Below are 14,852 nucleotides of genomic sequence, written 5' to 3' on the forward strand. Positions count from 1 at the left end.
ATGTAATAACTGACATCCGAAGACAGTGCTACTAAAAGGCTACATCCTTTTAGGGCCTACACACTTTACGATTAAAAAAGCAACAAAATGCCTTATTCAGGCTTAATCCTTATAAGGATATAGTGTTCACTGTATGTATGTGTACAACTATCGATATATTATCAAACTTAACATAATGATTTTGAGGACAGGTAGACCTAGAATTGGTTGTCCATCATATAATATACAATTTATGGTCCGGATTGTATAGAATTGCCCGGGACTATTTTGACACCAAGTCCGCCCCTGGTTATAAGTAATTCAAAGCGTCACAGCATGAATCAAATGTAACATGTCTCGATTTGTCTGAAACAATCTGATCCTTTCAAATGAACGTTCAAATTAAATTTGCAAACGAAAATAGAAGCAAATAATCTTTACATGTTGCCAATCTTATCGGGTCACTATGAACCCGACGTACGGATAAAAAGATAATTTCTGTGAAAGTATAATTGCGCATGCGTGCCAATCTACCAGACATACTGTTTTTTGCGCTTGCCAGAAGTCCATTCAAGGTCAAAATTGAAGATATACGCAGACGTATCAGAAAGTAGTGAACTCATTAATAGCGATGCAGTGACAGAAATCTTGATCAAGTCATATCCCGATTAGTCTATATCGCGATTTTTTCTCCATTTCAAAAAAAAATTTTTTTTAGCGAAACCTGTTTCTTCAGCTTTTTAGTCATGAAATCTAAACAAAGAAGAAGACTTGATGCAGACGATGACAGTACAATTGTGTCCCGACAATCCCTAATCTGGTAAAACAGAAACAAAACTCAGATAGTCGTGACAATATTGTAGCAATGTAGTTTACTGTTGTCCCGATCACTGACTGTGCTCCGTCAGGCTTTTCAACATGTTCATATACATTATAATAAGGCTTGTCTTCGAGTCCGAAGATTAGTGAGGAAGGCAGTATTTCCCGTGGCTGCGCAGTCCCAGCTGTGACCTACATATTTTGCCACACCCAGAGCAGGATAACCATTGTCCGCAGGCGGTCGATTTAGATTTTCTTTTCGCCGTCTGCGTTTGTCCTCGGCAGCAGATTTTCTTTTGGTCTCAAGTGTGTATCCCGCGGCCTTCGTGAGTGACCTCCAGCTGTCTCGTTCTGAGGCCGCATGCAACCAGGGGCTGTCTTCTATGTCAGCCAACGGAAATTGACGCCTAAGCTGGTCTTTGAAGCGTTTCCGTGTGGCGCCTCTGTTACGTCGACCACCTTTTAGCTCACCAAAAAAGACTGCCTTTGGCATACGTTCGTCTCCCATACGCGATAAGTGCCCTGCCCAGTGCAACTGCTGGACCAAAGGAAGTCCTCTCTATACTGTCCATACAGGCGTTCGCAAGGACTAAGACTAAGACTAAGACTGCTTTATTGATCCTTACGGAAATGTGTTGTGATTACAAGAACTTCGCTGTTTGTAGTGAGGTCTTGCCACCATATGTCCATGATGGTTTGCAAGCATCTTTGGTGGAAGCGCTCTAGAAGTCTTAGATTTTTCCTATATAGTTACCATGTCTCAGAGCCATACATGTGTTCCTATACACCAGCAAGATGGATAGGGTGAATCAGAAATAGAAAAGTAAATATATGCACGTGTGAAAGATTAAAACATTTCCTTTCTTTGAAATGTAAAGATAATGAAAAAAACCTGTTTGAAGAATTACATTTCAAACTGTTCCGTGTTTAAAGAACATTAAGCTTTGGCAATGCTTATCAGATACTTATAGAAGATTTCCATTTTATAACAGAAGGAAAAGTTACTAATGCTTATGAATGAAAATAGTTTTGCTGTTGGTGAAAGGGGGTGAGGTCGCTGCATAGTGAATAATTGTAAAAAGGCTCACCAAGCTAAAAAGGTGGTTTTTAGTACTATAGAGTTATGAGATTTGATAGCGTAGCTAGAGGTTTGGGTCTTCCAAACCAAGATGTGATCAATGAGTGGTTTTCATCATGATCGTTCAAAGACTAAAAAACAAACCCCAAACATTTACTGCTGCAGGGGTAAACGACTGATTCATCTTGATAGTTCTTTACACTTTCATTTGAAATCACAAGCCGAGATGTGTTTCCCCCCCCCCCACACACACACACACATACCTCCATGCATGTTTGTCCTTTGTCCGAATTATACTGGTTTTACTGTTGTTGATATTCCTTTTAGTTGATTTGTGACTATTTCCTTTTATACGACTCTAAATTGGTTTCCATTTAATATATGCATTTTTCGCTTACTTGAAAATAGTTCCAAAAAAAAAATATTTTAGTACAGTACAGACAAAACAAAAACAGCGCGTAGTTATAAATCTGTTGAATTCCATTTTGTTGTGTTAAAATACATAAATACTTTCTATACATGAATAGATTTTATCTATGCTACAAATTTATTCTTTTCCTGTATCTTTCGTTAAACAGACTATTGAAAGTATGTTAGTCAAATTTATAAATAGTTTCTTTTTAGCAATGTAGTTGTTTTGCTTACTTGAAAATAGTTTGAAAAAAAACATTTTCAGTTCAGTGCAGACAAAAACAAACACTTTATCCAACGTTGTATTTAATTATATTGCGTTGTGTGAAGAAACATCAATGCCTTTTATACATGAATAGATTATGTTCATATTTATTTTATGAGTTTCTGTTTGTTTCGCTTAACAGATCAATGAAAGTACGTTAGTCAAAGTTAAAGAAGAATTCATTGTGTAATGTAAGTGATGAGAAAAGGGACATAAGATCCTTGTAAAAGTGATTTCTCAAGAAAAGGGAGAGAAATTGAAGTAAAAATCATGTGTTCAGAAAGGTGTTCATGCTGTGTGAGACTCCCGCTTTAAGAAAAGGGGAAACAAATTCTTGTAAAAGTCATGTGTTTAGAAAAGGTAGAGACGTCTTTGTTTAAGTCTTATCATTACATAAAACTCAAAACTACAAAGGAGAGAAAAAAAAAAGATTTTGTGCAGTAGTGGAATAAAATACAATCTAGAGTGAAACAAAGCCAGTCCCTTTATAAGATGTGTAAGGACAGAAGCGACAATTGGCATTAGAGGCATTGGATCTCAACCCAGGCAGATACTCATTTATAATCTTATCACCAGACTACCTTTACATCAGTTGAGATACACTGGGATGTATATAGAGCTTGCTTGAGCTTTAACCGACTCTAGGCTTGATTAGAAGCTGATACTTGGTAGGATATACTACCTGCCCGAAGACATAGTTCAATGTAGGGAGCTGCGCAGGATCCACGGGTTGAAACTCAAATTTTTGAAGCATGTTGGCCAGATAGAGAAAAAGTTCGACGTTGGCCATGGCTTTTCCTAAACAAATTCGTCTTCCCAAGCCGAACGGAATAAACTCCTCCGGATTCAACAGTTCTCCATCTTGGTTAATAAGTCTGTCCGGTCTAAAGGTCATGACGTCTTTTCCCCAAATATTCTCGTCATAAAACACAGAGTCCACACTCGGTAGGACGAAGGTCCCCTTAGGTATAGTGTAACCCCTTAAGATTACATCCCTTGGGCAAGTGTGGGCTAGACCGTTTGCGACAGTACTTGAGATCCTCTGAGTCTCCATTATAGCTGCGTTCAAATACGTCAGGTTCTGTTTGTCTAGGATATTAGGTACTCTGTCTGTTCCAACATGCTCATTGATTTCATCAAATATTTTTTTCTGAACATCTGGATAATGCAACATATAAAGTACAAACCAATAGATGGTGTTAGAGGTAGTATCTGTTCCTGCTAAGAATAAATCAAACAGATTTCGTTTCAAATGAGTTTCATCCAAGGATGTTTCAATGCCACTATTAACTCTCTTGTCCTGTTCTTTGAGATATTCTGATATAAAACATTCACCAGTCTCCCCTTTACGACATTTTTCAATACAAGAGTCAAAAAATTGGAACATTTCTTTAACAACTTTCTCAGACTCTTTAACTCTAAACAAATCTCCGGGCAGATGTCGTAAAGGAGGAATAAAAAGAATGGCACTGTTGATATGAAAATTGCCCAAAAAGAGTGACACGTTGGTCACCACTTTTTGAAACAGTTGGTCAGTGTATTCAAATCTATGTCCAAACAATATAGAGCAAATAATATTAGAAGTGCTGACATAGGTGATCAAGTGAATGTCAACGGGTTTCCCCGTATTCTCAGACAAATGTTCGATATAGTAGGATATTTCATTCTGAATTTTATCCGCTAATATATTGTTTCCAAGTCCGAAATTTCGAAGAATTTGTAACCCGACGGCTCGTTGCTCCTTCCAGACTTTTCCAGAACTTGTAACTATGCCATAGTGATGTAATCCTGAGACCTGGTGTCAAATATTTCAAAACAAATGTAGTAAGCTAGGGTGTCTATTATGTTAAAAATGCCGTACGGCAGCGGTTCTCAACCTTTTATGCTCGGCGACCCCTTTTTACAATCCCCCACTCTGACGCGAACCCCCCCCCCACACACACACACAGACACACATAGAACAATAGAAGAATAGACAAAAACAATTCATATTTTCGATGGTCTTAGGCGACCCCTGGCAAATCGTCATTCGACCCACAAAGGGGTCGCGACCCACAGGCTGAGAACCCCTGGCGTACAGTATTACTGAGTACTTTGTACAAATATATCATAACGAAACATATGTGTGTACATAACATTATAAGTTCTTTAAATTTACAGACACTTAACCCTTAAGGCGCGTGTGGTAGTTTAGCCTCCATTGTTTATGCACTCATTGTAAAACAGCTGAGCACTTTAAGGGTTAAAGACCGCATCACATACGAAGAGATTAGAGACAAGGTTACTACAGCGATTGGACCCCACGATGACCTACTAACTATTGTAAAAAAACGCAAACTAAAACTCTGTGGATAAAGTCTTCGGGGCTCGCAAAGACCTTCCTTCAGGGAACAGTACCAGGACAAATAAAAAGAGGCAGACAGAGAAAGTGATGGGAGGACAACATAAAAGAATGGACGCGCCTGTCATTGAAAGAGGTTCTATCCAAAGCAAAAGGCAGAGAGGAATGGAGAAAGACGGTTAGCAAATCGTGCGTGGTGCCCCAACGGTCCCACAGACTAAGAGATAGGCGAAAGTAAAGGAAACATTATAAGTTTGAATTGTAAGTCTATGGTTCGTAGCTCAAACAGCTGTATAACTACATCAATGAATGTGTATTATATATGCAGTAAGGAACATTAAATTAACTTAAACAAAGTTATATGTAAAATAAAGCTTTTTGTAATTACAGACAGGATTAGTACAGCGATTGGACCCCACTGTGACTTGCTAACTACTATGCATATCTCAAAGTCCTCAGAGCTAGCAAAAACCTTCCTTCAGGGAACAACACCAGGATAAAGAAGACGAAGCAGACATAGGACACGATGGGAAGATAAAATAGAAGAATGGAAGGACCTGTCATAGAAACAGATTTTATCTATCGAAGAAAAAAGAAAGAGAGGAATGGAGAACGTCGGTCGACAGATCTTGTATGGTGCCCCAAAAGGTCCAACCACTAAAGGTGAATGAATGTAAATTTCATAAAAAATATACACAGATGCAAGCAGAAGTATGTAGAACCAATTAAAATGATAATAAAAAAAAAAAACAAGATTTAGCTCACTACAAAAACACAACGCCCTTTCCGTCTCATGTCTCTCGAGAAAAAACTCGCTTCAACTATCACCCACGTGACTTCAATTAACACTCGTCATGACAGACCAGCTCATGGTTTCATCAGAAGATTTCTTAAGTCTACCAAGCTAACAACATCCACTCCTCTCTACTGGTCGATACCATGGAAACACACAAACGGTCCATATCAATACGTTTAAAGTCCTTAAAAACATCTTTCTTTTTTTCTGTTTCATTTATGCTCACCAAGTCCAAAGGGGTAAGGGGTCGATCTGATAAGACGTCTCCTTTTTGTACGAAGGCTTCCTTGATAAGGTCATATCCGTTGAGCACCACCATGAACTTTGACCCAATTTTTAGGCTATAGGGAAAACAAGAAAGAGAGCAGAGCTAAAATATATTCAACATCTCGAACTACAAGACTAGTATTCAAATTTATTTCTACAAAGCTTATATCATTGCACTCTGTCTGTCTGTCTGTCTGTCTGGTAAAATGTTTGAACATGTTGTTTTTTTCTCCCATTTCCCATTCTCGGTTCAAGTTAAAACTTTGCACAATTATTCATTGAACCTGCACTACATGAATTAATAAAAAAACAACAACAATTAGTTCATTAATTTTTGGTGATTAATTATTTTGTTTCATTTCAAAATAAGGGAATAAATGCTACTTAATGAGCGATATGGATATATATATATATATATATATATAGGGCAGATGATGTTAAGGTCACTTTTTTCTTTGACCAACGGTTACCGAGCAGGGTGTCATGTGTCCAGCAAAACGACCAACCGTCTTTACTTTCCCCCAACCAAAGTCAGGAATACCCATTAGAGCTGGGTGGACTCAGAGACGCCCGAAGATCCCGAAATTATCTGCCCTATAGACCACAAGGTCTGAAAGGGGGAACTTTACTTACAAACGGAAAAGTGCATTAACTCTTTCTCTACGTAATTATTTACCACATTCTGGTGGAATCAACGCTGGTATCGTCAATTAGGAGAGAAAGAGTTAAAAGTGAAAAAAACAAACATATAAATTAAAAAAAAACAACAACAGCAAATTCACAATTCTATTTATTGGTACACAGGACACACACACGAGAAACAACACAAAAAGAACCCCTAGCTATTTATAATTTTTCCGTCATAGGAAATCTCTACTGACTTTTTCTCGCATATTGCTTGCGGGTTATACAAGTTTGTACATGCGGAGTGCGGCTGTCCGTGTATAAATGGTGCGGGGTATATAAGGTGCGGGGTGTACACCGATTTTAGCAGTCATAAACGGAAAATATGAACACACCAATGAGTCTTTATATCACCTACGGTTCGCTGTATGGTTGTAAAAATATAAATTGAAAGGCTTTATAAACATCTTATTATAAACCAAAAGAAAACAAATAGTTTCGATGCGGCAGAGAATCTATAATATACTAGTAATCAATTGTGACAGGTTTATAGCAAGTCACGCTTCGCACATGCGGGGTTTTTAAGGGTGCGGGTTGAACAATATTGTATTTATTTCTTTTGTTATCAATGCGCTGTATACACGTATGCGGGTGATATGCGCGAAAATACGGTAATTGCGTTGGCCTCGATCAGTCGTATGGACTTTTACTCATCTCGTTGAACACTCTATCATGTGACTGTTGAGCCATATATTAGAAAGACACTCCCGTCCACATATATGGCTGGCCAAGGTGGCTTTCGCTTTGGTGGCAGAGGAGCCGGCCATTTTTTGTGTAACTAATGACGCTCCTCCTACTAATCCCACAGGCACAAAAACCAAAAACAAGCATTTCCTGTTTCCGGTGGATATCTCTAAGACATTTATATAGCCTGGTTTAAAATGGTCAGATGGTTAAAGACAAATAAAATATAAACAATACTTTTGAAAAAAAGCTTATATAAAAGAAAGATCCGCTCATCTATGCCATTCTCTCAATACTTCAAGTTTAATTTCACTTTCCTATATTAAACGAAATTAATGAATTCTCACGAAATTTATCAAATATTTTTTTTTTTTTAATTTATTCATGTGTTGTCAATGAAGATGAATAATTGTACAAAGTTTCAACTTGATAAAAGAAAGAAAAGTGGGAGAAAACATTTCGCGTTGCCGCACCGAGTGACGCTACCAGCTCCCGCCACTGCTCAATTGTATTTCACTTTTCCTTGTTACTATGTAAAAAAATAAAATATAAACGCTTTGGATTAAAAAAAAAAATTTAGTGAATTGAACTATTACAATTTTACCAAAAGATATTGCCGCATTTCGCCCGCCATTGTTTGAACTTTGACCTTAGGTCAGAGGTTAATTCAAACATATGTCCAACTATTGGTAAGGGCATGACGGGATATGGCGGCAGACGTCGATCTTCTCTTTTGAGCCAAAAGTAAAGAGACAACAATGTCACTGTTGCCAAGATCAAGACCAAATCCATTCCAGAAAGTTTTGAGTAAAGTTATCACACTGAAAGAGAAATCAAATAATTTCAATGAAATTCTAAACAAATATTTTCATTTAGGTTAACAACTAATTTATTAACAACAGAAAATTAATAGCATGTAATTCTATATATTTCTAAAATTATTTATGACCCCTTTCAGTCGGAACGATGTCGCTCACACAGCAGTTCTCCCACACCCTCCACACGCAGCTGCTGTGTCCGAATGGAACAGTACTTTTTGGGGTCAGCCGCATCGCAGAATATAACACAATGTGCTGCGAACTACGTAAGGGTCGGCGGATCCTGATTTTTCCTCAGAGTTGACTCCAGAAGTCTTTCCCATATCTGGGTGCCACGGTTAATAGATCTTTAATACTTGAGTAAAAGGTGCCATTTTATCACAATCACTGAAGATCTTTGATGATGATAGATGTCCCCATTAATACGCTCTTGAAGTAGTAATGATCTTGAATGAACTTTTGCCTCTTAGATAATGATCCTGTGATGATAGATGTCCCGATGAATAAGCTCTTGAAGTAGTAATGATCTTGAATGAATTTTTGCCTCTTAGATCATGATCCTGTAACCGTGATGCCGAGGATTAGAAGATGTCAGCTGTCTAGAAGAATTACTGTGACTTTCTAAGGACTACGTTATATCTAGATCTAAATATAATCTAGTAATGAATAGGCGAAAATCCTTATCAATTCAAATACAGAAACTTTTAATTTAAAACTTGAAACTGCAAATGTACAATAATAACATGAATAAACTGTAACTTAGATAAAACATTCAAATGATTTCTACTGGATTTTTAACGACCTACATAGTATGAGAATCAGCTGGAGACTGGGGCATTATTTCAATTTCTTTTCAGCTCGTAGCGTCACCACGCCTTTTCCAATCAAAACCACGACATTTGATCTCTAGCTCACATCTCCAACCAATCAGAAATTCATTATCAGACAATGGGTGCATGGTCAAGAATCCCAGAGAAAAGCCCGGCTAATTAGGTCTGCTCAGTCAGCAACTCGACCTCGACCCGAGCTATATTTTAAATAATTAAATAATCAAAATGTCTGACAAATGATACGTGACACTGGGTATAGCAGATTTGGATTCATAGTTTTCCTTCTCCAAGATGGTTAGCCAGCCATGGCTAACACGCCCCTCCTGTCCGAAGCTCACTGTTTTAGGCGCCAGTTCCTCGCCCCTGCCAGGTGGAAGCTCACTGGTTTAGGCGCCAGTTCCTCGCCCCTGCCAGGTGGAAGCTCACTGGTTTAGGCGCCAGTTCCTCGCCTCTGCCAGGTGGAAGCTCACTGGTTTAGGCGCCAGTTCCTCGCCCCTGCCAGGTGGAAGCTCATTGGTTTAGGCGCCAGTTCCTCGCCCCTGCCAGGTGGAAGCTCATTGGTTTAGGCGCCAGTTCCTCGCCCCTGCCAGGTGGAAGCTCACTGGTTTAGGCGCCAGCTACTCACCTTTGCTCCGTCTTCTGTTAGTGATAGCAGTTCCAAATTTGAGCCACACGTGAAGGCCAGGAGTTACAGGATCAAACAGTTTCCCTTTCAGAACTTGCGATGAACATGGTTGTCAGAGGCTATTTGAGACACATGCCGTTGGAAGTATTTTATAGGTAGTGTAGGTGCTTTCGGCAATAACAACCTTATGAAACCAATATATACCAATATATTATGTCGCCTAATTGGCCCCATGATTACCATCTGACCACTGTAAAAACAACAACAACGACAACAAAAAACAATTAAAACTAAATATCCATATAGCGAAGTCCTAAGTACTCGCAAAAACCTTCTTGCAAGGAACAGTAACAGGAAAAAGAAGACGCGGGAGACAGAGAAAGTATGGGGAGAAATCTTAGAATAGACAAGCCTGTCAGTGAGATTCTATTCAAGGCAAAATACAAAGAAGAATGGAGAAAGATATTCGACAGATCATGTGTGGTGCCCCAAAGGTCCGAATTAAGGGGACAGAAGGTGAAGAAATGTGACCAAAAAGTTTTAATTACAAAATTTAGTCTTCTAAAAATCTGAGCCACTTCTTCTTGTCGTGTCCAAAATTTTTTTTATTACAGTATGATACGCGTATCCTGCAATGATTAGATCTTTATATCCTTACCTTTTAAACGATAGATTTACTCCGCGTATCACATCTGGAATGACAGTGCAAAAAAGAAACACCTCAAAGTAATAAAAATTCAAGGCATAGAGAAAGAATGCCAAAGTTCTTGACCATGGGTCGGGCACCAGCAGCCATGACGTGAAGGCCAACCTGCAATTGAGAGAAGTTATCCACTCCCCCCACCCCCCCTTTTCCTTTCTTCCAAAATGAATGTTGACTTTACAGAACATATATTCCTAAATCAGCTGCAAGTGTGCGTGCATGTATGTATTCCTGAGCGTATGTGTTTGCTTGAGTATGTGTATGTGTGTGCACCTGTGTGTTATAGTGTAGCACAAATAAATCTCCATTTAAAAGTTCATAAGGGGTGGGGTGGGGGAGGTGGATGTAGGAAAAAAAAAGTGTGTGCTTAAGCTCAACTTTAAGTATTTTCTTTGCAGACGTCGACCTATTACGTAATGTCAAGATAAGAGCTAGATACTAGACTACCAAGGCCCATTTTAAGAGTTCAAACTTATTTAACTCTTTCTTTCCGTAATTATTAACCACATTCTGGTGGAATCAACGTTGGTATCGTCGGTTAGGAGAGAAAGAGTTAACAAATGTATACGCATTAACAAAAATGTGCACCTTTCTGTCCTTGATGTAAAGCTTATCCTCTTCTATGACCGACAGAGCACAAAGGTGTCACGTGGCCAGAACAATAACCTACCCGCCTTTACCTTCCTAATGTATGGCAGTGACCCATGACAGTTGGAGTGGGCTGAGAGATGTACTTGTGATCCCGTGGTTCCAGTGGACAGACCGGCACCGGTTTCCAGGTGTTAACTTGTCATCAAAACCAAGATTGAGGCTATACAGCATGCAGTGAGCTCATGAGAAATTGACGTAGGTTAGGGTAAATCTTGTGGTCTATAGGGCAGATGATCTGATTCTGTGGCCTACGGTTTACGAGGGTCTCATGTGGCCAAGCACAACGACCAACCGCCTTTACTTTTCCCCAACTAATGTCAGGTACCCATCAGAGCTGGGTGGACTCAGACTCGCCCAAACATCCCGAAATAGAAAAATCCCAGTCTTCACCAGGATTCGAACCGGGGACTCCCGGTTCGGAAGTCAAGCGCCTTATCGCTCAGCCAGGTTAGGATTTCTAGTTTATTTCTAGTATGTCTGGTCTAGCGATAATTATTTCCCCATTTAAACCCCGGGACAACTAATCTTCACCAGTTGACTCCGAGAGGTCCTGGAGTTCTGTTAGAATCACCACAGACTGAAATGATTCAATATAGTATCTGTGAGTAATCATTTTTTAATAATATTGTCCTCAATCCGTATTTAAAAAAAAAAATTCTATTTTGTTCGAAAACGGTAGATCGCCCAATGCCATATATCGAAGAGTTGGATCAGTGTGGACTCTCACCACGGTCAAACCTCTTAATAATTTCTCATTTTTTCAATAAGAGATTTAAAAAATAATGAATTACTAGTAATATACTGTCTTACTGGTTACTTGTTTTTTATTGATTCATGTCATATCAATGTCAATGAATAATGTGTGAAAGTTTCAGCTTGATTCGAGAATCGGTGGGTAAGTGTGTGTGTGTGGGGGGGGGGGGAGGTGGGAATAACGTATTCACACTTTTTACATGGCAGACAGATAGACAGAGGGAGTTGATAAAAATAAAAAACAAAATGCAAATGAAACAAACTTAAATAGAAGATTCTTCAACTTCAGAAGATCAATACAAATATCTTTGTCATCCAGTCGTCCTTGAAGTGTTCATACATGGAGTTATCTAACCTTGCCCGGGAATCCCTAAGCGCTTTTGAGTACTATTATGCAGTGAGATGTGATTGCGTAGACCAGCGGTTCTCAACTTTTTTATCTCGGCTACCTCTTATTTTTTATTCCCCACCCCAACCGTAAAATAATATTGAAAAGTAACTACGCTTTTAATATAATGTTATAAAAATCGTAATCATAATGAGGAGCATTGGCCAAGCTTTATGTATAATATGAAATTATTTTTTTGTCTAAGATATATTTCTTCTTATTCTTCTAATTTAAAAAAAATAACGAAATTTAATTTTTTGATTACAATTTATTTTATTTTATATTTTCCCATACTGACGTAGTGTAGTGATGTAGTGAAAAACCATGGCAGAAGGAAATATAGCAAACTACACTGCTACAATACTATCGCCAGTGTATACGAGATCGATGTGAAGGTTCAGCTTGTTCCTGTTTCCTAAGCTCAGGGAATTCCCTTAGCAGTCTTTGCCAGATCAGAACGAATGTCATCTTCTTCATCAAGTCTACTTCTGTTATTAGACTTCAAAAACTAACAGGATGGAAAAAATAAGTGTATCTTCTAAACGTTATATTCTTTCTTCCAGATCCAGTGTCACGAGGAGTTGTAACAAAATTACGAAGGAGTTGTAACAAAATTACAAAGGAGTTGTAACAAAATTACGAAGGAGTGGTAACAAAATTACGAAGGAGTTGTAACAAAATTACCGAAGGAGTTGTAACAAAATTACGAAGGAGTTGTAACAAAATTACAAAGGAGTGGTAACAAAATTACGAAGGAGTGGTAACAAAATTACGAAGGAGTGGTAACAAAATTACCGAAGGAGTTGTAACAAAATTACAAAGGAGTTGTAACAAAATTACGAAGGAGTTGTAACAAAATTATGAAGGAGTTGTAACAAAATTACAAAGGAGTTGTAACAAAATTACAAAGGAGTTGTAACAAAATTACAAAGGAGTTGTAACAAAATTACGAAGGAGTTGTAACAAAATTACAAAGGAGTTGTAACAAAATTACAAAGGAGTTGTAACAAAATTACGAAGGAGTTGTAACAAAATTACGAAGGAGTTGTAACAAAATTACGAAGGAGTTGTAACAAAATTACGAAGGAGTTGTAACAAAATTACGAAGGAGTTGTAACAAAATTACAAAGGAGTTGTTCCATAATGAAAATATTACTTTCAGTAACATGAACTTAAAGCAATCGCGAAAAAATTAAATATAAACGACAATGCTTTTCAAATGCCTCCCGACGTGCGCGAATTTTACGATAGAAAAAATATCTATGATTTAAACTGTTAAAAATTTTGTTGTAACTCCTCTCTCGAGCCACACTGATGGTGCGCATCAGAACGCCATTGAACACAAGTAGTGGCAGACATGTTTTGACAGGAAGAAAGACTATTGTAGATCCTGCTGAAGTCATGGGAGTCTGAACAGTCTGGCGCTGAGTGCTGTCCTGTGTCATACTAGGGAACTGTTTGGGAGACCTGGAGCGACACTGGGAAATGTATCGGTGGTCTGTTCTGTGTTCTGGACTTAAGGACTTGACCCCTCAAGGGGTTCGCGAACCACAATTTGAGAACCCCTGGCATAGATAGAGGTTGGGTCTTCCAAACCAAGATGTGGTAAATGAGTGTTTTTCATCATGGTATTTATAACAAGCAGAGATTGGAATGTGTCCCCCTACCCCAACCATCCATGCATGTTTGTCCTTTTGGCCAGAATTACGTTTCCTATGTTGTAGTTGGTATTCATTTTAGTTGATTAGTGACTATTTCTTTTTAAACGACTCTAAAATGGTTTCCACATGGCAAAGTGGTATCCGTGAAGTACAGACAAAACAAACACCTTTTTCAATGTTTTATTTGTTTAATTCCATTTGTTGTGGGAATATACATAAATACTTTATAAACATGAATAGATCTGATCTATGTTACAAATTTAGTGTAGGGGATTCCGTGTGTTTCGTTTAACAGATCATTAAATTTAAAAGTACGTTAGTCAAAGTTAAGGTAGTATTCTCCACATGATATTAGTGTTAGGAAAAGGGAGAAATATGCTTTTTAAAGTCATGTGTTTAGAAAAGGTAGAGACGTCTTTGACTAAGTCATGTATTATAAAAGGAAATTTTTGCCAAAACAAAACACTCAAGACCATGGGCGTAGCCAGGGGGGGGGTTCTTGGGGTTCAAACCCCCCCCCCCGAAATGAAATCCCCCCAAGGGGGGGGGGGAGTCGGAATTTAGTGACTGATTTTTTGCTTTGATTTTGTTTATTTTAGGTGAGATTTTAATACTAAACCATCACTTGCCCTAGCACAACCAAAGGGGTTTTGGGGTTTAAAACCCCCTACCAGGGGGGTTCGAGTTTAAAAACCCCTACCAGAGCGGTTCGAGTTTAAAACCCCCTACCAGGGATTTTGAGTTTTAAACCCCCTACCTGGGGTTTTTGCAGTTAACTCCCACTCTTCTATAAAACAAAACAAAAAAAAATGCAAACGAAAATCCCCTAATTCCTAGAGCACAGTTAAGGAAGATTTTGATTTTAAAACCCCGTCTAAAATTTACGATAAACCCCCTCTTTAATATAAAAAAAAGCTAATTACGCACTCAAAATGTTATGAGCGTAGCTAAATGGGTTTTGACTCAGTTTTGAGTTTAAACCCCACTTCAGTGGGGTTTGAAGGTAAAAAGTACCTCTTCAATATAAATAAAAGAAAATTACTCACTCTAAAATCTATGAGCGTAGTCAAAGGGGTTTTGAGTTTAAACCCCCCGCTAT

The 14,852-nt window shown here is 38.4% G+C and overlaps 1 protein-coding gene across 1 annotated transcript; it reads right to left on the reverse strand.

Moving 5' to 3' along the window:
* Positions 1-2,857: 2,857 nt before the first annotated feature.
* On the reverse strand, positions 2,858-10,399 carry LOC106054495 (cytochrome P450 2U1-like). The gene is made up of 4 exons (XM_056022610.1): positions 10,256-10,399; positions 7,929-8,145; positions 5,916-6,030; positions 2,858-4,347 (listed from the first exon to the last, which is right to left on the reverse strand). The coding sequence occupies exons 2-4, from the start codon at positions 8,114-8,116 to the stop codon at positions 3,184-3,186; spliced, it is 1,467 nt and encodes a 488-aa protein (XP_055878585.1). The 5' UTR covers positions 8,117-8,145; positions 10,256-10,399; the 3' UTR covers positions 2,858-3,183.
* Positions 10,400-14,852: the final 4,453 nt, after the last annotated feature.

The sequence above is a fragment of the Biomphalaria glabrata genome, chromosome 3 (genome assembly GCF_947242115.1).
Source record: "Biomphalaria glabrata chromosome 3, xgBioGlab47.1, whole genome shotgun sequence".
Lineage (NCBI taxonomy): Eukaryota > Metazoa > Mollusca > Gastropoda > Planorbidae > Biomphalaria > Biomphalaria glabrata.